The following is a 23,496-nucleotide window of genomic DNA, read 5'->3' as shown; positions in this document are numbered from 1 at the left end:
TTAAGAAATAAAATTGCAGAGTGAAAATAGCATCGGAGATGATAATCCAATCCAGTGCTTCCTGAGCCATACATAATCTGGCTGACAGAATTCAGAGCTCAACGCCATCCTGCCATGCATTGTTCTTTAGGTTGCAAGGTTGTCGAAATGTATCCATAAACAATTCTTCCAATGGGAGTATCCACCTCCAACTGACACATACAAAGAGCAAAACAGAGCACAGAAACGACATGTGCCAAACCAACCTCTATGCAAAATCACACTGCATAAAAATATGACATTAAATGTGATTTTGACTTTGATCACAAAATGAAAATTTGCCAAACTGCTCTTCCACAATGTAGGTGGAGTAAACCTGCTAAACCAGCCATGCATCTTTACCTCAACCCCAAGTAAATTATTAAGAGAAAAACTCATTGGTAGCTTGAGTCTTTATTATGAATATGCTTGTCTGTAGTGTTACAGTGCCAACCATACATGAGCAAAAACATTGAAAATCTTTTATTTGTCATTGACATTTGCCCAACTTTGAAAAAAAATCTCACCAATTAGAAAGGCATTCGGGTGGAAGTTAATCTTTGGTTAGCAGTGATAAACAGACATATAAAGTGACAGGCACATATTGTACTCACTGTTTTAAGTATCACAAAATGAACAAATTATTGCATAATTTCTATTATATTGGAACATCTTCATACAGTACATAAACAAAATAATGGTAAGCTTTTACAAGCTAAAATATTGCAACATCAATAATGAACCAACATTGGAATGAAATAAGTTTATTGTAATCACCTAAATGTTAATGGCACTGAATGATAATACCGCAGCTTTGTAAAATGTATTTTATTATAGCAACATGTAGCTTTTCTTACAAGTGAACATAGGATTTTCAGTCCAATGCAAGTTATCATCAAAAACACTTTCCCCATATTATCACATCTGGTGTTGGGCCACAAAAATATTTTGTGATACTGATTTGTAAAAAGACCTCTCCCAGATTTGAAAGAATTTGTATTTAGTATTTGAGTTCAGTTTGTGGTGCTTTTGCTGAGCATTAGCATTCTCAAAGGAAGCACATTCTCTACCCATACATTTGGATGAGTGATCATTTTATTCCAAATTAGTTTTTCCTCTTCTGTAGAATCCATCCAGTCTACTGCCAGTCCATAGCTTTTACCTGTCCAATAACAGAAGTGGTCAATAAAGAAAGAATAGAGATTTCAACCTCAGTTTATAAACACACAATATATTAGAGATTACAAAAAACATCAGTTATTTGTCTTTCCTTCTAACATGATAAACTACATTCCTACAGCACTGTTAATCCCTATATCCTCTTACAATTTACAGTGAAATTATGTTGTTTGAAACTCTTATCTATACCAACCTAATTTCAAATGAATTCTCCACCACTACTCCAAACTCTTTAAAACAAATTACAAATTGAAATCCCTGATTTGTACATTTAACAAGGCCTACAACTGAAGGCAGTTAAAAGTGATAACAGAATAATTATGATAGTTGCAGTAGATAATGGTGAAATTCAAACAATTTAACATCTTAGAAGCCATTACCTGTGCCAAGGCCAATCCTTAGTCCTCCAAGGAAATGATTTACCAGTTTATCATGGTCCCAGACTGAAAGTTCAACACATGCATCTTTGAGGTCTTCAGGCCCAAAACCATCATAAACCATAGTGTGATTGAAACTGGGATTTCTGCTTTTCTTTACAACCCGAGTCTTCTGTCGGCTTTTTTTGCTCGTGTCTGGAAGAATGAAACTTGTAGAGAGGAAAAATCAATTTGATTAAATTAAAATGTTTGTCCAAACCCAGACATATTGGTCTACTCTCAAAAAGGAATTGCCTTTGGCATATGCACTCAAAAATTACAAAAAGTGTGAAGTACATAAATGCAATGATGCTTGGTTAACCTTGGGAACCTGCTCTCAGCCAGTTAAGAATCAATTGTAGCCTAGATTTTATGGAAAGACATTAGCAACTTCCTACATAATCAGTAGCATTTGCCCTCAGAAATACTAGCAACAGGATTTCCACGCGGGCATGGCAGTTCCAAAATTGCAGTCTTTATTCACTATTTATTTTTCTAAAATAACAATTATGATGCATCAAACTGTTAAATACCAAAAAACTAAGTGCTCTGCAATTCCCTCATTATTTCTAAATATAATGCATTTTAACACATGTAACACCCTGGGAAAGGTTTCACTGTGAAGGTAATGGTCTTTCTGTAGAAGCAATGTTTGGGTTATGGTTAGAGATAACGGGTGCTTTGGAATATGAGCTGTCCAATGAGGGGATTGTGTTTTTGTGCTGTGTGCCTGACACCGAGGTGATCTGGGGCTTCTATCTGGCGGGACATGGAGAGACGAAATGCCAGAAAGGAGAGGCCGTAGTAGACACTCAAAAGGAGTGGACTTGGTGTGGGGCACAGAGTTGACAAAGCTCGGGGAACTCGATGGAGGATCGATGAAAGGGAAACTGTGAGCGCCAACTTGTGCACATTAGACTGTTTCATTTAAATGGGCCCTTTTCTTTTTGCTTTACTTTACTAACCCATTAGTCAAATTAAGAATTATAAAGCTAAATCTTTTAATTGCATATGGTGTATTGTCTGTTATTTCATGGTACTGATTTGTAACAGGGTAACAAATCACGCAGCATCCACACAAACAGTGGGGTTTTGCACCTCAATTTCACACGTTTGGCAAGGCCAGAGATTGTCTTCCTTAGACTTACACAGTCCACAGAACCTGAGGGTTACACATAAAAATGCTAATTCAATTTTTACTAGCAGGAAACTTAATTCTTTTTTTCCCCAATTGCTTTCTACCACCTCTGCATTATAATGTTCTAATTTTTTTGCGGTCTGAAAAATGTAAGTGAAAATAGTTAATTATAAGATGGGCTTTTTCCTAGTTTGTCTGGTAATATTTTCATATCATAGGCAGTTCAGCCAATCTGTTAAGATTCCCACTGTTGCATGAGAGCAATCACTTTGAATGTGCCCAAGATAAACTAAGTACCACTTCAGAGATGATTATTTCCTTCTCGTCAACGGCAAAAATGTTCTTGGTTTGTTATTAGCACAAGTTCAAGCTCCTTGGAAATAAATCTCATATATACAATTATAATCATTCTTTGTAAAATAAAGTAATAGATGGAAAAGCTTTGTAATAATTGTATGTATAATACAAGAATAACCTTATTACCATTTCACAAATGGATCCAAGCGATGTGCCCTAATTTGCGGTAAATTAGTGGCTTCCTTCACCCAAATCTGAACTTCACCTGTTTTTTTCCCTGTGGCCAAAAACATCAGTAAGTATATTGATGCAAATGAAAATAACTGTAAATGATCAGATATGAAGGATAAAATACCTTTGTATCCCTGTGGAATATAACGGAAAGCCACTCTTAGGGTACCTTTGTTATCACTTGTGTAAGACGTAACTGTCTGCAAAGAATTATGAACAAGAGGATCATTTGGTCAAAATATTTGAAATAATATTGTTGCCATGACATAGCAAAACCTATGTACAACATATATAAGAATCTATTGATCAAAGTACTCTTCTAAAAAGAAGTCCTGCAGTAGCTTACTTAATGAGGAAATGTAACAAAAGTACAGAATTGTGTTTTATAAACTTAGAAAGCTATGTTCAAAACAGCTAGTTATCTAATCTCAACGTGATTCTGCATGTACACAATGACTCATCTATCTGCATCTCGTTGCTTCCCTATCATGAAGCTGAAGCAGATAAGACTCTAGTCATCTATCCTATCACTCCTAGAGCACATCTTGTCATGCTTTCTTTCCCAGTTCTGAAATTACCCCAAAAGTCCCTCAAGGGTTCATTCCTTTTCTTTGTTACAGTGTTTTACTTTATTAGCATTCTTTGGAAAATACGGTATTAGAGAAAGCTTGCAGAAAATCAAAAAACTGACTGAAAACAATTAGTGAAGAAAATGTAGACAGCCTTTATTTGGAAGCAAGACATTTACAGGGAACAGTAAATACATACTTCGGTTTTATATTTACAAAGGGGGTATAAATAGTTCCCCAACATTTTGAAGAGATTAAGTTAAATCTACATCAGTCAAGAAATAGTGTTAGGAAAACTGAATACTCCAAGATCTGATAGTTTGCATCCCAGAGAATTTAAGGAAATGTCTCAAGAAATAGTAGATGCATTGGTGGTTATTTTCCAGCATACTTCAGACTTTGAAATAGTTCTAATTGATTAGAGCATAGCTAATGTGAAATAGGCAGAGAGAAAACCAGGAATCATATAGCTGGTTTGGATTACTAAAAATCATATGATTATACAGAATGGGAGAACAGGTTGAAGGGACCAAACTGCCAACCCTTGTTCCCATTTTCCAAGCTTCTGTTTGGCAACGTGACTCTGTAATTCAGCTAATCTGTGCCATTTGACCACATAAAATTAATGACAACAACCAACTGGCCTTCCAATGCCTCTCTCAAGCCTGTAATTCCTTCCACAGTGTCTGATTGCTTGTCTGACGTTTGGACATACAGGCAGTCTCCAGTTCACAGAAAGGTTACATACACAAGAAATGTATGTAAGCCACTATCTTTGCAAGTCTGTAGTCTATTTTCCATAACAACCCATATTGTATTGCTCTATATACACTACTTATAATGTTTCATTTTATTGAATAACATCCCTAACAGTATCAATATTTAAATTAATGGAACATATACTGTATCCAGTCATTAATGAATACTGTATCATGTAATATTTTATTATTACAGCTTAAAATGCAATGGAGTAGTTGCATGGTCAGATTTCTGTAAATCAGGTCTTCACATCATTCATAACTTGGAGCCCATGTAATTGAACTTTTTTCTCATTGTCCTGGGCCAAACTCCAGGAATTCTTAAATAGAACTGTGAAAATGGATATCCTATGTAAGTACTGAAAGACTGATTCAAAATTGCACACCAACGCAAAGTGGAATTAATTGATTCCAGTAAAAGTAAGGTGTGTTTCAATGATTGAGAGCAAGGACACTGCCTTCTATCTGCAAGACTGATAAAACTTGCAGAGGCAAGCACTTAGCTGGAGCACTTCTACTGGGGACTGAAAATATAGAGGCATGTACGTAGTTTTCAGCAGCAGGCGTAGAGTTGGCAAGGTCACTTGTAAATCTCACACTCCATTTCAATGATGGAGAGTTTGTGTGGTGAGGACAATAATTCCAACATGATTGCTTTGGCAGTTTTCCACATGCCAAAGGAGATGAAGCCCCATATACTTGATTGGAGATTAAAGATGACGCTAATGCAGTAATCTATGGACAGGGTCACAGAGTTATAATCACAGCAAAAAAAGGCCGATCTTGCGCATGCCAAGCATTTCATCTTACACCCACTTTAAGGGAGGATGTATACTGGGAGCCCCATTGTCCTATTTGCCTACACTGAGCAAACATCATTCTAAACTTTTCTTATCTATGAACCTGCTCAACTGTCTTTTTGGTATTAACTGTACCATTGTTACTTTTAACCATTTAAACCTGATTCTGATTACTCTGATGACTCACTCCATATACCCACCACCCTTTGCAATAGAATCTTCCTCAGGTCAACCTGAAATCTTTCCCCTCTAGTTTTAGACACTCCTGCCTTGGGAGAGAGACTGCAACCATCCACCTTCACAATGCCCATCGCAATTTAATAAATCTCTACAAGGTCACCACTCAGCCTTCTTTACTTCAGGGAAACAGTCCCAGCCTATCCATTCTCTCCTCAAGTCCTAGTAACAGCATGCTGAATCTTTCCTGCATCTCTCTAGCTTACTTACATCCTTCCTATAGAATGTCATAGTCATACGTTATTGATCCTGGGGGAAACTGGTTTTCGTTACAGTTGCACCATAAATAATAAATAGTAATAGAACCATAAATAGTTAAATAGTAATATGTAAATTATTGCAGTAAATTATGAAATAAGTCCAGGACCAGCCTATTGGCTCAGGGTGTCTGACCCTCCAAGGGAGGAGTTGTGAAGTTTGATGGCCACAGGCAGGAATGACTTCCTATGACGCTCTGTGCTGCATGAATGGCAGCCAGTACTGCACAAAATATTCAAGGTTCAGTCTCAACAACATCTTATCCTATTGTAACATGACATCACAACTCTTGCGCTCTGTTGTGAAGAGTTAAATTAATCATCACTGCTTGAAATAATCCACTGGCTAAGTTCAGGGTGATAGTAAAAACCACCTCTACAGCATGGCTGCAGTTCTGCCTGTAGAGGTCGACAGATCTCTGTCACTGTTGGTTTAAAAGCTTTATTCTCTGGTTATGATGTTCATCAGGAAACAGGAGCTCTGGGAGTGACCTCCAATAAATACCTTGGAGATGTACTCTCCTGGCAAAAATCCATTCACTCCTCCTTTGAGATCCTCTGGCAAATCTGCTTTACCTTTCAGTCCCCCCTTCTTTTGCTCCCGTGAAATGCTGAATACTCAGAAGGCTGTCCTCCAAGGCATTCAACACGAGGGGGCATAGTTTTAAGGTGCTTGGAAGTAGGTACAAGGGGGTTGTCAGAGGCAAGTTTTCCCACACAGAGAGTGGTGGGTGCATGGAATGCACTGCCAGTGAAGGTGGTAGAGTTGGATACAATAGGGTCTTTTAAGAGACTCTTAGATAGGTACATGGAGCTTAGAAAAATAGAGGGCTATGCAGCAGAGAAATTCTAGGCAGCTTCTATAGTAGGTTACATAGTCGGCACAGCATTGTGGGCTGAAGGGCCTGTAATGTGCTGTAGATTTTCTATGTTTCTATGTTTCATTTAATGTAATGGATCATGTGATCTTACTAGATCCACTCATGATTCCAGCTAACAGTAGCCTGATCTTTTGGTTGATATTTGGAGATCTGCGGCTGACACTCTGGTAAGCTGAAGGTATCTGAAAAACTTGTGTAATTGCTGTTAAAATTTGCTTTAATATGCCTAATCCACATACTGGTAAGCACATAATCATGACATAATTTCATACTGAGCCTCCAAATGACCATGGTGATTCATAACATCCTATAAGTAATGGATCAGGTAAAACAGGTGATAAAGGTTATCAAAAAAAAATTACATGTGAAAAATACTATTCCACTGTGTTTACAGTAACGTACAGGTCGTTCAAGGGTAATAAATAAGTCATGTTTTTACAGAAGACCATATGTTGATTTTGTTCATGTCAGAAAATCTACCAAAATCAATATAGTAACCAAACCCCACATTATAACAAAAAGTATCAAAAACACATACAGATTTATGAGAAAGAACAATTAATACAAGTGGAAAGAGAAACTAGTTTTACTCTTTGTAGGTGTGAACGCATGTCAGGCTTATGAATTTTAAAATATTATGGGAGCTCATTGATATGTAGGGATGTCCATAATCAAGTGTTCGTAGCCCAGGGCCAGCCTGTGATGGGTTACATTAAATGCTTTATTAATTGAGTGATAGAATATTATTTACTTTGTATCATTAACGCGCTTATGTAACTGAGTTTCTATTTCTGATAAAAGTTACATAACTGGAAAATAGTTTTTAAAATTGAAAGTGACCAATATTTTAAGCATTCTGAATTAATATTTAACTTTACAAAAGTGCATTGTTTTCAATTGTCTTGTATATTTTAAATTATTTTACTATAAATTACCTTTGGTTTCAGGTTGTACCATTCCATTTGCTTGTTACTCCAATCCCACTTTTCCAGTTCTATTTCTACTTCACCCAGAAAATCATTTCGTCCAAATGTGTCATTGTGCCAAACAGAAAGGTTCAGAGTCTGAGCCAGCAGGATATTCTTTTCAACTTTATACTGTAACACAAGAGATGCAGAACACAGTTAGAATGGAAACAAATAAAAATAAACATTTATTGTCAGTAGTTTTATCACTTATCAGAAGTTTATTCTTAGACACTTGTTAACCACTAAACAATTATGAAAATATACATCAAATATTCTTAAAACCCTCGCATGTTTAGTGCCAATTAATTTGTATCAGTGTGGCTCAAATTTGTTAAACAGAAAATACTACATTAACTGTAACTTTAAAAAATAATAATCGTGCATTCAGAAAGAGTCACAGCAAATACTGTGCTCCATGAGTTATTACGTTTCTAGATAAAAGCAATAACATGTGGACCAATTATTTGCAGTTATGAATTTTAAAAACTCCTTGTATCTTTTTAGATTTCATGATACAATTTATGCTGGATTTCTGGATATGTAGCAGTAAAATGATCTTTTCTTAGCCTTCTTCATCTCATCATCTTTGTTTTCCTCAGTGAGAAACATACGTATAGGAAGATAATGAAAATAACTCAAATCTCCTCCATTCAAAATTATAATGCCATAATCCCTTCCAACACACTTTGTATGTGAGCACAAGTAACATCCATCTTTAACTCAACATAATTTGCCTGCAAAAGCACAGAAAATCAAACAAAAACTGGACTACAAACAGGTTCCATGTTTACAGACATCCGTAAGTTGATCATACAGGTTGAAAAAAATACAAATTGCTCTGTATGGTAATCATACCTCCACAGTACTGTAATGAATGGCTTGAAAGTTTTGAATTTTTATTAATATAATTATGGAAGTTCATTTGTATGTAGCGAAGTCTGTAAGTTTGGCATGTGTAACTTGGAATGTAAAACATTCAGTCTCTGAACTCTGGTCCACCATATTTTTAGTTCATTATTAAACTGGTATCTTCAGTTATGTACCTTGTTTTGTTTCGTATATCTTGACACTGTAGCTTTGCAAAATATTCAGCTAATTTAATGTCCTTCTGTGGGTGATAGCGCCACAATCACTCATGAGAAAATCACTTAAAAATTGAGGATGTAGGTTGTGTAATATCAATGAAGAAAAAGCTGCCCTTCATTTCAATCTTCTGATGAAATTTCATTGATTTGAAATGTTTCTCCTTTCACAGCTGTTATCTGATCTTTTGGGTACTCCCTACATTTTTGTTTATAATGAGGTTCCCACAATCATAGAATTTTGCTTTCTCAAAGACAGCTACTCAATTTCACATCAAAAGAACGCAAATTTAAAGTATCTCAGATTATGCCCTTTGGCTCTCAGATCTCCAACCTGATGCTACAGTACAGAAACACAAAAACAGTATAACTGGTCTTATGATTAATCAAGCCTATTCTGAGATTCAATAAGATCAGACATTAATTTTTATATCATCTTCCTGACCCGGATTCCTTTATTATCTTCCACAGTCTCCGGCCTTAGTTTTGAATAAGCTAACTGGCCAAACAACCACGGTTCTGTGGGGTAGAGCATTCCAAAGATTGATGATCTATCTGATTGTGGTCAGAGTCTAAGACAGATAGTTCTAAAACTCCTGAGAATGCTTTGCAAAAGGAACAGCATCTCAGCACCAAGCACACTTCAGAATTTTTAAGCGTTTCAATGAGATTATGTCCAATGATTCAACGTATATGGATCATTCCTGCCTTAATTTTTCCACATGACATCCTACAAATCAAAAGAGTGAACTTTGGCTACACCACAATCTCAGAACAAATATCATTCCTTTCAAAGTTCAAAATAAATTTATTATCAAACTATGTACATGTTATGTTATACTACCTTGAGGAACATTTTGCAGGCATTTTACAGGAATGTTACGAAACACAATAGAAATTACAAATAACTAATACACCCCACCCTACCACATCTGTATGGAGCCCTCTCACATGAAAGTAGCGTCCATCACCAAGATCCCATCATTCAGGTCATGCTCCCTTCTCACTGCTCCCATCAGAAAGGTGGTACAGGAGCCTCAGGACTCACACCACCAGGTACAGGAACAGTTATTACCCCTCAACCATCAAGCTCTTGAGGGGATAACTTCACTTGCCCAATCACTGAAGTATTCCCACAACCTATGGACCCACCTTCAAGGGTTCTTCATCTCATGTTCTCAATCCTTGTTGCTTATTTATTTCCACAAACACGAGGAAATCTGCAGATGCTGGAAATTCAAGCAACACACATAAAAAATGCTGGTGAACGCAGTAGGCCGGGTAGCATCTATAGGAAGAGGTACAGTCGATGTTTTGGGCCGAAACCTTTCGTCAGGACTAACTGAAAGAAGAGTGAGTAAGGGATTTGAAAGTGGGAGAGGGAGGGGGAGATCCAAAATGATGGGAGAAGACAGGAGGAGGAGGGATGGAGCTAAGAGTTGGAAAGTTCATTGACGAAAGGGATACGAGGCTGGAGAAGGGAGTGGATCATGGGATGGGAGGCCTAGGGAGAAAGAAAGGGGGGGGAAGCCCAGAGGATGGGCAAGGAGTATAGTGAGAGGGACAGAGGGAGAAAAAAAGAGAAAAAAGGGGAAAAGAAAAAAAATAACAATGATAAGTAAATAAGGGATGGGGTACGAAGGGGAGGTGGGGTATTAACGGAAGTTAGAGAAGTCAATGTTCATGCCATCAGGTTGGAGGCTACCCAGACGGAATACAAGGTGTTGTTCTTCCAACCTGAGTGTGGCTTCATCTTGACAGTAGAGGAGGCCGTGGATAGACATATCAGAATGGGAATGGGATGTGGAATTAAAAGGTGTGGCACTGAGAGATCCTACTTTCTCTGGCGGACAAAGTGTAGGTGTTCAGTGAAATGGTCTCCCAGCCTGCGTCGGGTCTCGCCAATATATAGAAGGCCGCATCGAGAGCACTGGACGCAGTATATAACCCCAGCCGACTCACAGGTGAAGTGTCGCCTCACCTGGAAGGTCTGTCTGGGGCCCTGAATGGTGGTGAGGGAGGAAGTGTAAGGACATGTATAGCACAAGGATAAGTGTTGGGAGAGAGATTGGTGGGAAGGGATGGAGGGGGGGAATGAATGGACAAAGGAGTCACGTAGGGAGCGATCCTTGCGGAAAGCAGAAAGGGGGGGAGGGAAAGTGGTGGGATCCCATTGGAGGTGGCGAAAGTTACGGAAAATTATATGTTGGACGTGGAGGCTGATTTTGGATATCCCCTTCCCCCTCTCAAATCTCTTACTACCTCTTCTTTCAGTTAGTACTGACGAAGGGTCTCGGCCCGAAACGTCAACTGTACCTCTTCCTAGAGATGCTGCCTGGCCTGCTGCTTTCACCAGCATTTTTATGTGTGTTGCTTATTTATTGATTACTATTATTATTTTCTCCCTCCCCCCTTCTTTTTGTACTTGCACAGTTGTTTTTTTTTGCACATTGGTTGTTGTCCATCCTGTTGGGTGCAGTCTTTCATTGATTCTATTACGTTCCTGTGATTTCCCAAAAGAAAATTAATCTCAGGGTTGTACATGGTGACATATATGTACTTTGATAATATAGTTACTTTTAAGTAACTTTTAACTTTGAACAAACAACCAAAGAGTTTGCAAATAAGGCTTCAGTAACTCCTGCCCAATGGTTGTAGTGAGAAGAGAGCATGGCTTAGATGGGTGAGGATCTTTGACGATGGGTGCTACTTTCCTGTGGCAGTGTACCATGTAAATGTGCTTTGCCTGTGAAGGACTAGGCTATATCCACCACTTGCTATAGAATATTGCATTCCTGGGCATCGGTGTTTTCATACCAGGTCATGATGCAACCAGTTAGAATACTCTCCACTGTGCATCTATAGAAGTTTGTCAAAGTTGTTGGCAACATGCCAAATCTATGCAAACTTCTAAGTTGAGGCACTGTTGTGCCTTATTTGTGATTGCACTTATGTGCTGGTCCCAGGATCGATCCTTTGATAATGCCAAGTAACTACAAGCTAGCAACCCTCTCCACCTCCAATCCCCTAATGAGGACTGGCTCGTGGACCTCCGGCTTCTTCTTCCTGTAGTTGATCATCTGCTGTTTGATTTTGGTGACATTGGGAGGTTGTTGTTGTAGCACCATTCAATCAGATTTTCAATCTCCCTCCTGTATGCTGATTCATTACCACCTTTGATTTGGCCAACAACAATGCTGTAATCAACAAACATAAATATTGGATTGGAGCTATATTTTACCACACAATAATAGGTATAAAGTTCATAAAGAAGAGAGCTAATTATATGGCCTTGTGGTGCACCTGTGCTGATGGTGATTGTGGAGATGTTGGTGCCAATCCATATTTACTAGGGTCACCAGTGAGGATGTCGAGGATCCAGTTGTAGAGTAAGGTACTGCGGTCCAGGACTTGGAATTCAGTGACGAGTTTCATGGAGAGGATGGTGTTGAATACCAGGCTATAGTCAATGAAGGACAAACTGATGTACGCACCTTCACTGTCCAGGTGTTCCAGAGCAAAGTGAAGGGCCAATGAAATGACATCTGCCTTTGACCTGTTGTGATGGTAGGGAAATTGGAGCAGATCCAAGTTACTCCTCCGGCAGAAGTAGATGTGCTTCTCAACCAACTTCTTCGAGCATTTCATCACAGTGGATGCAGGTGCTGCTGGATGATAGTCATTGAGGCAGGTCGCCATGTCTATTTGCAGCAGGTGGGTACCTCAGACTGCTGAAGTGCGAGGCTGAAGACGTGAGTAAACACTCAAGCCAGTTAACCAGCACATTTCTTCAGTAATTGGCCAGGTGTGCCATCTGGGCCAGGAATGCTTTCCATGGATTCACCCTTCTGAAGGGTGCTCTCACATTGGCCTCAGAGACTGAGATCACAGGGTTTTCAGGGGCTGTGTGAGTTTATGTAGCTGCCCCCATGTTCCGTCAGTCAAAGAGAGCATAAAATGGATTGAGCCCATTAGGGAACAAAACCTTGTTCGCATTTACATTGCTTGGTGCTGCTTTCTAGGAAGTGAAGTCAGGGAAATTAATGCTTAATATAGCACCTCAGGTTCAGGCTTACCAAAAATTCTGTAATTGCAACAAGATCCACAGCGCTCTCTCTAACCAACTTGCAAAATAGGCTGAAACAATTGCTTGCTCATCCAGTTAATTTTCCTGTAATCCCAGTTTCTTAGCGTCACCAGAATTTAACTACTTCTCTAACTTCCAGAATTCAAAGGAATACAAATCCTGCTGATGAAAGCAGTGTTAAATTTTAATTCCAAGATCCAGCATTACTCTGGTGGATGTGCAACATCACCTAAAAACATACAGACTACTTCGGTGTTGCGTCACAACTATCAACACTTTGAAATTTGTCTATGATATAGCAGTAGTAACATATTTGTAATGTAATTCTTGAGGTTTACAAGAGCACTAATACTTTCAAAGATGAAAATGTAATTACCATTATTAATGTTTATAATATTTCACTTAGTATTTCTATAGCTAAACAAGGTTAAGAAAAATGATGCCCAAACCCCTTACTCTCAGTATTTCATTGTAGACTGGACTCAAAGTTTTCTTCTTCACTGTTGTTTTCTTCTTTCCCAACTTAACTTTATCTGGAAGCAGGTAGCTTTTCACGTATCTAAAAGAACCAGAGACTATTGATGAGGTAAGAATGAATAGTAGAGTTCTGTGATTTTCTTTCTGAACTGCTTGAGTTTGCATTTTCGCTTTTCTCATTCTTTAACGTAGAGTCATAGTTAGAGGATGCCACTTAACCCATTACATTTAATCCATCTAGTTTCATTGATTTTGCATCCAATTATTTGACACTTGGTATTTTTGCCTCTGATGCCCATATTTTTACTAAAATATCCCCACTCCATTCTTTAATGTATCGTTTACCAGTCTGAGTTTGTAGCTCATTCATTCTATACTCAATATATTTTTTTTCCTTTACTATTCCTGTAGTATTTAAATACATCTATTAGTGATTGATAAGTTGATAAGGTAGACTGAGTCAATCTTAGAAAACCTAGCACATTTATTTTTCCTACATTTACACACTTAGTCCAGCCGTCGTGGAGCATACGGATCCCTTCATTGTAGAAGTTGGTGTCTTGGACCTCCAGAAGTGGTCCACAGCAGAGGTGATTGATAAGTTCGTGGCCTAAGATAGAAGGAGATGAGTTATTAACTCCAAACTTTCTGCATTTTCACTCAAAGAGTTGACCTGCACGTGCATGTAACGAGAGCTGTATAACGCATCTCCTTCTACCTTAGGCCACAAACTTACCAATCACCCTTACTGTGGACCACCTGGAGGTCCAAGACGCTCTCATTACATGCACGTGCAGTTCAACTCATTGAGTGATAATGCAGAAAGTTTGAAGTTTATAACTCATCTCCTTCTACCTTAGACCACGAACTGATCAATCACCCCTGCTGTGGACCACTTCTACAAAGAAGAGATCCGTATGCTCCACGACCGCTGGACTAAGTGTGTACATGTAGGAGGGGACTATGTTGAAAAATAAATGTGCTAGGTTTTCTACAATTGACTCTTTCTACCTTAGGCCACAAACTTATCAATCACCCCTCGTATTTGCATTGAATGTTGATTACTACTCTACATTAGTTGCCAACGACAGTAGAAATTAATGAATCTCTAGTCTACTGTGTTGTTAGAATACATGCATTGAGCATATTTCAACACATTCTTGGAATATTGCCACTTTTTAATTCTCCCACAAAGTATTGCAATTGCATTCAGTTTATATATTTTTATATTTTATTAATTTTAGTTTCATGATCAGTAATCATTGTCTCTCCTAGTTTGATATCAACTATACTTTTGTCCATTCTCCTTTAATTTCACAAATCAAAAGTAACCAAAATCCACCTGCTTTTTAAATTGCTGAATGAATTATGTATTCATTCTTTACTTACAGTGCTTAATTTAAAATTAGTCACCTTTGCATAGAAATTCTGTCAGTATTTCCAGGTAGTCCTTTCATTGACTTTTCTTCATAAAAAATGAAGGTCAATTAGGATCTTCTTGGAGCCCACAGACCTGTGTATAATGGTTATTCATGCCTTATAAACCTTATACTTAATGCCTCTATATAGCATTAAAGTATTATACAGGATTGAAGGAAGCCATTTTTTCTAACACAGATTTCTTTGCTAATTGGTTATCCAATGAATTTAATTCCAATTATTCTGCTCTTTTCCAGAGCATTGAAATATATATATTTTTTTAAAACTTCCTTTTCAGGCAAGTAACCTTCTTTTACCATCTTTTGGACAATTCATCCCAAGGATCAACATAGCAGTTCCTGAAGCAGAAACAAACTTCTCTTCAAGAAAGAGTGTACCTCCAGTACCTCACTAAAAATAACTTCAAACTCACTTCAAAGTATTAAAGAATCTATCAGGTAATAAGATTTTCCAAACTTGTCTCATTGCAGGCAAATTTCCACTTTACAGGAGAGTGAGAGTGAGAGCAGGAAGGATTTAAAACAGCAAGTCTTGTTGACTGGCTTTTTGACTAACTTGACATCAGCTCCCAATAAAAAAAGATAAGCTCAAGTGGAGGGGATTGTAGGACTGGCCCAGCATTAGAAAGGGATGTTGGTGAGGACCAAATAAGATTCTTAACCTTTCTTCGTCAAGTTACTCAGGCAGACCAACTGCTTAGTGGGCTTGTTGTTGGGACTTAAATAACAACATAGCAAATAAATGAAAAAAACACCAAATTAAAACTAAGTAAAAGGTGTAGAGATGCAGGATCAAGTGATGTGTTCTAGTTGTTTGTGAGAGCTGGTGGACTCTATTGTGCTCCACTGTGATCATATCCGTAGCAATTGCTTGAGGAATCAGGCTCAAAGTTGATGGCATGAAATCTGAGTTTCAAAGACTGCCACGTTAGGGAAGGAGAAGAGTTAAGTGGATGCTGTTTCAGGAACAATCACAATCCTTAGACTAACTGCCTCAAATTCAGTTTGTGGTCAAGGACAAAATAGCATGATTGAGAATGAGGCAGGGGAAGAAGATCCAAGAGGTAGTGCTGGAGGAGACACTCGAGTTTGTCCAACAGGTCTGAGATTGCTGCTTCCTGTCTGTGTAACTGTGGTGACTGTAGAAGGAGGAAAACCTAAGTGTGACACCATTGTTCAAGGAGCCATTCAAGGGGGGCGGGGGGGGGGAGAGAGAAATATAGATGTAATTGGGGATAACAGAGTCAGCGGAATTGATTGGGAATTTCGAAGGCTCAGGATCATTCAGGAAGCTGAAAATATTATAGAAGAGACTTTTGAAAAGTGGTCACACCCAGAGTACAGGCTTCGGACAGTAAATGGGTGATTACCAAGAGAGGCAAGGGGATTAAGTCAGTGCAGGGCACCCCTGTGGCCATTCCCCTCAGCAACAAGTATATCCCTTCGGATACTACTGGGGGGCGGGGAGAGGGGGATGACCCATCGGATCATGGCAACATCTGCCAGGCTATGGCACTGCGGCTGGCTCTGAGGCTTGACGGGAGGGGAGAGATGAGAAAATCTACAGATGCTGGAAATCCAAGCAATACACACAGATGTCAGGCAGTGTGGAATCTATAAGGGACTCAGAAGTTAGAGGGACAGAAAAGAGATTCTGTGGCCGCAAAAGAGACCTTTAAACTGGCAACACAATTCGAAAAGGTGGTTAAGGTGAATTATGGAATCCTCGCTTTATTAGTTGAGGCATCGAGTTCAAAAGTAAGGAGGTTATGTTGCAAATTTATAAAACTCTGGTTAAGCCGCATGTGGAGTATTGCATACCGGTCTAGTTGCCCACTACAGGAAGGAGGTTCAGGCTTTGGAGAGGGTGCAGAAGAGGTTTATCAGAGTGCTGCCTGGTTTAGAGGACGTGCTATCACGAGAGGGTAGATAATTTGGGTTGTTTTCTCTGGAACATCAGGGCTGAGGGGAGACCTGATAGAGGTCTATAAGATTATGAGAAGCACAGACAGGGTCAACAGATTATGTTTCCCAGGGTTGAAATGTCTAATACCAGAGGGAATGCATTGTAGGTGAGATGGGGTAGGTTCGAAGGGGGTATGATGGGTAACTTTTTACTCAGAGTCATGGATGCCCAGAATGCACTGCCTGGTATGGTGGTAGAGGCAAATACATTCGAGGCTTTTGAAAGACGTTTGGATAGGCACATGGATATATGGTGTAGAGAGGAGGGATTAGTGTTTAGGTGTTTTTGATTTGCTTTATGCTGGTTTGGCACAAAATTGTGAGCCAAACGGACTGTCCCTAGGGTATACTTTTCTACGTTCTTTCAGGAATGGGAGCTAAACATCCAAGAATAGACATCCTTTCAAATAGACTGGCAAGTGGACAGAGGAAGTAGGGATGACTCAGCTGGTTAAAAATGAAATCATTAGAAACAGCTGACATAAGTTGGAAGATGTAGAATGCTTAGGTAGTTCAGAGACTGCAAAGGTTAAAAAAATATGATGGGAGTTTTGCACAAACCTCTGAATAATAGCTAGGAGGCAAGGTACAAATTACAGCAGCCACAGCAGCAGATAGAAAAGCCATGCAAGAAAGGCAATGTTACAGTGGTCATGGATGATGTCAATAAGCAGGTGGACTGGGGAAAAAATCAGGTCATCATTGGATACTAGGAGAAGGAATTTGTATAATGCCAATCAGAAGGCTCGTTAGAGCATATTGTGGTTAAGCACACTAGGAAAAATACAATTCTGGATTGGTGTTGTTCATTGAACATTGATTAGGGAGCTTAAATTAAAGGAGCCATTAAGAGGCAGTGATCATTTCATCACTGAATTAATGCACATTAGTATCACTAAAGCAGAGGTTAAGTGTGTAATCTGGGAAAAAGTCAACCAAATGTGGCAAGAAAGATGGGACAGGGAGGGGAAAGGGAGGCATTTATATCAAATACAAAAGAGTGTTGCAGTTACTAGGGTAGGTAATGGAAACAGAAGAGAGGCAACTGTGTGGACTAGGTTAAGCCTGGGGCACTGTGCATTAAACAAAACATTGAAAATGATATGGAAACACCAGACAGGATTGTGTGAGGAATGTCAGGAAGAGGAGTCAGTAGAACATGTAGTTCTGAGTTGCAGGAAGTACGGGATACAGAGAGAGATGATGAGAAATAAATTAAGGGAGTTGGGGATGCAGGAATTCACATTAAAAGGGTTGCTGGGCATGGGTGAGAGAGCACAAGTCCGGGTATTTTTAGCGTTTTTAAGGGGTACAGGGGTTTTTTTACAGAATATGACGAATAAACAGGAATAGGATACTAGGATGGTCAAAGATGGGACGGTGAAGTGTAGGGGTGTGTGTGTGTGTGTGTGTGTGTGTGTGTGTGTGTGTGTGTGTGTGTGTGTGTGTGTGTGAGAGAGAGATTGGGTGAAGGGATTTAGAATGTATGTCTAGTGCACATTCTGGAGCAGAGGGTGGCAGTAATGCACCATTAAGCTGGATGCCAACCGCCGTAAAACAAGATACAGACAGTGAGACAGAGGCAGTGATCAGGTGGGGGTGTGCTGATCAGGGGAGTTGGCTTAACTGGAAGCTGGCTGTGTTTTGCTTGATGTGTGAGTGTGTTTTGGAACCTGTTGAGGGAAAGAGAGTGGGGAAGGAACGGAAATTGCTGGGAGGGGGTCGTGTGGGTCCGGTAATGGCGGACAAGATAAGAGGTGGGGTTGAGGGAAAGAAAGTGGAGAAGGAGAGGGATAGAGACTTGGGACCAGAGGTAGGCAGCTGGGGAGAGGTGGGTTATTGTGAAGGGAGAAATAAAGGGAATGAGGAGGTAGTGAGGGGTCGGATGAATAAAAACCAAGACAAAGGGAATAAAAGAATAAGAAATGATAGTGGAGAAAGCTCTGAAAGTGAGGAAGATGAACAAGCTCAGAGAGGAGGTGTTGTCATAATTAGGTTTAATGAGAAGGCTCAGGGACATATGAAGAAAATTAACCCGTTTGTGCTAACAACAACTCTGACAAATAAGATAGGGGAAATAGTATTTGCAAAAGTCCTTAATGATGGCAACTTATTGGTAAGATGTGCGAATGAGGAACAACTTGAGAAATCACTCAAGCTAAAAGAGATAGGAAAATGCAAGGTGGAATACACTGGGAGGGTGGGAGCACAAAACAGTGGTTGTAAAGGAGTGATCACAGGGATACCAATGAGTATAAATATGGAGGAGATAAAGAGGAATATCAAAGGAGGGAAAGTAATGAATGTTCAAAGACTGAAAACAACAAAGGAGGGAGTGAAAAAGGAAAGTGAATCTGTATTGATTGAATTTGAAGAAGAAAGAGTGCCAAGGAAGGTGTTCCTGGGTTTCATGAGTTACCCAGTAAGGGTGTATGTGCCAAAGCCATTGAGGTGCTATAATTGTCAAAGGTTTGGACACGTGGCTAAAAACTGTAAAAGGCAGAGGAGATGTGCTAGATATGGGGGTGATCATGAATATGGAAAGTGCGGAACAGGAGTTCAACCAAAATGCTGCAATTGTGGAGGAGCTCATAATGTTGCATATAGTGGGTGTGAGGTTGTGAGACGGGAGACTAAAATTCAAGAAATAAGAGTGAAAAGAAAGATCACTTATGCAGAAGCTGTAAGAATGTCAGGAGAACAGAATAATGTTCCTAATGAACAGAGAGCAATAGGGATACGAGAGATGCAACAAAGAACAAATGACAGGATTTATGTAGACAAAAAGGCTCTAGTAACATTCATTGCAGGAGTGATTAATAGTACTGCTGAGGTAAAGTCAAAAAGTGACAAAATTCAGCTGGTGGTAAAAGCAGCAGTAAACCATTTAGGGTTAGTAGGACTGACATGGGAGGAAGTGAGGGAGAACCTCAGTAATCAGTCAAGCCAGGAAGTGTCATGTGTTGGTTAATACTAATTATGGTGATTCTTTTACAATGGAATGCAAGGAGCTTACTGGCCAATAGCCAGGAATTCAAGCACTTTATTAAAGAAATGGTTGTAAAACCGGATGTAGTGTGTATTCAGGAAACTTTAGACTTTGTGGTATATGGGTATACAATGATAAGGAAAGATAGAAATCTAGGGGGAGGAGGGGGTTGTGCTATGTTAATCAAGCAAGGTATAACCATATAGGGTACTGGATAAAGGAGATGATCAGGAATACATAGTGGTGGAAGTGTGGGAGAGAGGGAAGGGAGTGGTTATAATTAACTACTACAATCCATGTAAAAGGTTGGATTTGGACAGCCCATTAAAGATACAAGGACAAAACAGACATAAAGTAGTGTGGTGTGCAGATTTCAATGCTCATAGCACAATATGGGGGGATCAGATTACAGATCCAAATGGAAAGGTAATTGAAGATTTGATGGAAGAAAGGGATTTGGTGTGTATGAATGATGGTAGCGGCACAAGGATAGATATAACAACAGGAACTGAGTCAGTGTTAGATATTACATTAGTGTCTAATACCTTGGCTGGCATTAGTAACTGGGGAGTTTGGACTGCTTCAACAGTAGGCGGTGATCACTACCCAGTTTTGTGTTCAGTGGGTGAAAGAGTTGAAGTAAGACCAGGTGGCGGAACCCCAAAGTGGGTGTTCGAAAAAGCTGACTGGGGTAAGTTCCAGAAGTTGAGTGAAGAAGGGTTGACAAAGATTGATATTTCTGGAAATGTAGATGAATTAAACAGTCAGGTGACTTCAGCAATTATCATGGCAGCAGAAGGATCTATACCTAGGAGTAAAAATAGGATGAATAGAAAACTGGTACCATGGTGGACAGAGGAATGTTGTCAGGCTGTAAAAAACAGAAATAGAGCATTCAGGCTAGTTAAAAGAACCCATAATATGCAGCATTTGGTTCAATATAAGAAAGCACAGGCAGCGGTGAGAAGAACTATACGTCAAGCTAAAAGGGCAAGTTGGAGGAGTTTTTGCGACAAGGTAGGAAGAACAACACCTGTGGGAGAGATATGGGGAATGATTAAGAGGATGGGAGGAGATAGAAGGGAATGGGAATATCCAGTAATGATATCTGAGGAGGAAACTGCAGTCTCCAGTAGGGATAAGGCTGAGGTCATGGCCAAGTCATTTGCACTGATACACAGTTCAGAAAATTTGTCTGAAGAAGGGAGAAGAAGAAGGGAAAGAATAATGAGCCAACACCCAGATGTGTTAAGCAGGAGGGAAGGAACAGATGATATAATTGATGGTCCATTTACATTAGCAGAAATGGTGAGAGCAATAAAGAGATCGAGACCAACCTCCCCAGGGAAAGATCTGATATGCTCTGTGATGCTAAAAAATCTAGGAGAAGGAGCGCTCTTGAAGTTGCTGCATTTTTATAATAGAGAGTGGGAGGAGGGAAGATTACCAAGTGCATGGAAAGAAGCAGTAGTAATTCCAATAAGGAAGCCTGGCAAGGATCTGTCAAAACCCACTAGCTACAGACCAATTGCATTAACATCAAGTATATGTAAGATAATGGAAAGGATGATAACAGAAAGGTTATCATATGAGCTTGAGAAAAGGGGAATGCTGGCAAGTTATCAGAGTGGTTTTAGAAAGGGAAGGAATTCCATGGACTCAGTGATTATGTTAGAGACTGAAATAAGGAAGGCCCAGGCAAATAGACAGTCAGTAGTGGCAGTGTTCTTTGACATTGAAAAAGCCTATGATATGATGTGGAAGGAAGGATTATTAATTAAACTGCACAAGATGGGGGTTGGTGGGAGAGTTTTTAATTGGATTAAAGATTTTTTTGTTTGGTAGAAAAATTCAAGTTCGGATTGGATCAGAATTATCAAAACAGTACATAGTGGAAAATGGCACACCTCAAGGTAGTGTGATTAGCCCGTTACTTTTCATCATTATGATCAATGATGTCTTCACAAAGGTACCAGTGGATATAGGTAGGTCACTGTTTGCAGATGATGGGGCCTTGTGGAAAAGAGGCAGGAACATGGACCATATAATCAGGAAACTACAAGAAGCAATTGATGAAGTGGTGGAGTGGGGTTATGATTGGGGATGTAGATTTTCAGTAGACAAAACTCAAACTGTATTTTTTACCAGGAAAAGGGTTGAGGTAGGGAAGAAGTTAAGAATGTATGGGGTTGAATTAGAAAGGGTTGCATCATTTAAATTTCTGGGAGTTGTATTTGATTCACAATTAACATGGGCAGACCATATCAGGAAAGTTGAGGAGAAATGTAAAAAAGTAATAAATGTGATGAGATGTTTGACTGGTAGGGAATGGGGAGCAAGTTGTTCAGCTTTGAAGAGAATGTATGTGGCTTTAGTAAGATCTGTATTGGATTATGGAAATATAGTATATGGATCAGCAGCTAGGTCTCTTATAAAGAAACTGGATGTGATTCAGGCTCAGGCCTTGAGAGTGTGCAGTGGGGCTTTTAAAACGTCACCAGTGTCAGCACTACAGGTAGAAATGGGAATAATGCCTTTGGAACTAAGAAGGATGCAACTGATGGCAAACTACTAGGCTAACTTGCAGGGGCACAATGATTCTCACCCTACTAAAGGAGTGTTGCAGGAGTGCTGGGAAAATGGGAGGTTTCAGAGGGATACCCTTAGTCGGGTAGGGAATGATATCGCGAAAGAATGTGGAGTATTTGATCTGAGGATAAGTCCTTCAGTAGTTTATCCAGTTGTAGCTCCATGGAAGCTTGTATGGCCTGACATAGACTGGCATTTGTTAGAGGTAAAAAGAAAAGAAAAATATGAAACAGATTTGGTAAATGCATTTAACTGTCATGTGATGGAAAAGTATAGTGATTATACTCACATTTATACGGATGGTGCGAAGGAACCTGAAACAGGAGTGACAGGGTTTGGGGTGGTAATACCAGCAAAAGAAATTGGAATCAGCAGAAGAACATCTAATAAGTTAGGGGTGTTTACAGTGGAGATGCTGGCAGTGTTGGTTGCGTTGCAATGGGTGCAGAAAGCCAGACAAGCCAAAGCATTGATATGTTCAGATTCATCCTCAGTTCTAGCAAGTTTAAGGTCTTTTCACACAAACAGTCGGCAAGATGTACTTTATGAAGTCCTTCAGTTAGCTACAAGAATTGCAAATCAGGGAGGTCAGGTAAAATTTCTATGGGTTCCAGCACATGTAGGGGTGAAGGGGAATGAGAGAGTGGATGAGTTGGCAAAGAGGGCGTTAAAGAAAGAAAATGTGGAAATGCACATTAGTATCAGTAAAGCAGAGGTTAAGTGTGTAATCTGGGAAAAAGTCAACCAAATGTGGCAAGAAAGATGGGACAGGGAGGGGAAAGGGAGGCATTTATATCAAATACAAAAGAGTGTTGCAGTTACTAGGGTAGGTAATGGAAACAGAAGAGAGGAAACTGTGTGGACTAGGTTAAGCCTGGGGCATTGTGCTTTAAACAAAACATTGAAAATGATATGGAAACACCAGACAGGATTGTGTGAGGAATGTCAGGAAGAGGAGTCAGTAGAACATGTAGTTCTGAGTTGCAGGAAGTATGGGATACAGAGAGAGATGATGAGAAATAAATTAAGGGAGTTGGGGATGCAGGAATTCACATTAAAAGGGTTGCTGGGCATGGGTGAGAGAGCACAAGTCCGGGTATTTTTAGCGTTTTTAAGGGG

General features: G+C 39.5%; 1 protein-coding gene across 7 annotated transcripts in view; it reads right to left on the bottom strand.

Moving 5' to 3' along the window:
* Positions 1-420: 420 nt before the first annotated feature.
* The window catches only part of sytl2a (synaptotagmin-like 2a), a 127,539-nt gene continuing 104,463 nt past the window's right edge, over positions 421-23,496 (bottom strand). For all 7 annotated transcript variants that reach the window (XM_063053940.1, XM_063053939.1, XM_063053938.1 and 4 more), the window contains 6 exons: positions 13,375-13,477; positions 7,717-7,878; positions 3,404-3,479; positions 3,235-3,325; positions 1,578-1,783; positions 421-1,180 (listed from right to left, as the gene is read on the bottom strand). In XM_063053940.1, the coding sequence (XP_062910010.1) occupies positions 1,032-1,180; positions 1,578-1,783; positions 3,235-3,325; positions 3,404-3,479; positions 7,717-7,878; positions 13,375-13,477 (787 nt within the window). In that variant the 3' untranslated portion in view covers positions 421-1,031. The remainder of the gene's footprint in view (positions 1,181-1,577; positions 1,784-3,234; positions 3,326-3,403; positions 3,480-7,716; positions 7,879-13,374; positions 13,478-23,496) is intronic.

Source organism: Mobula hypostoma, chromosome 7 (genome assembly GCF_963921235.1).
Source record: "Mobula hypostoma chromosome 7, sMobHyp1.1, whole genome shotgun sequence".
Lineage (NCBI taxonomy): Eukaryota > Metazoa > Chordata > Chondrichthyes > Myliobatiformes > Myliobatidae > Mobula > Mobula hypostoma.
This window is presented reverse-complemented; position numbering and strand designations above follow the sequence as displayed.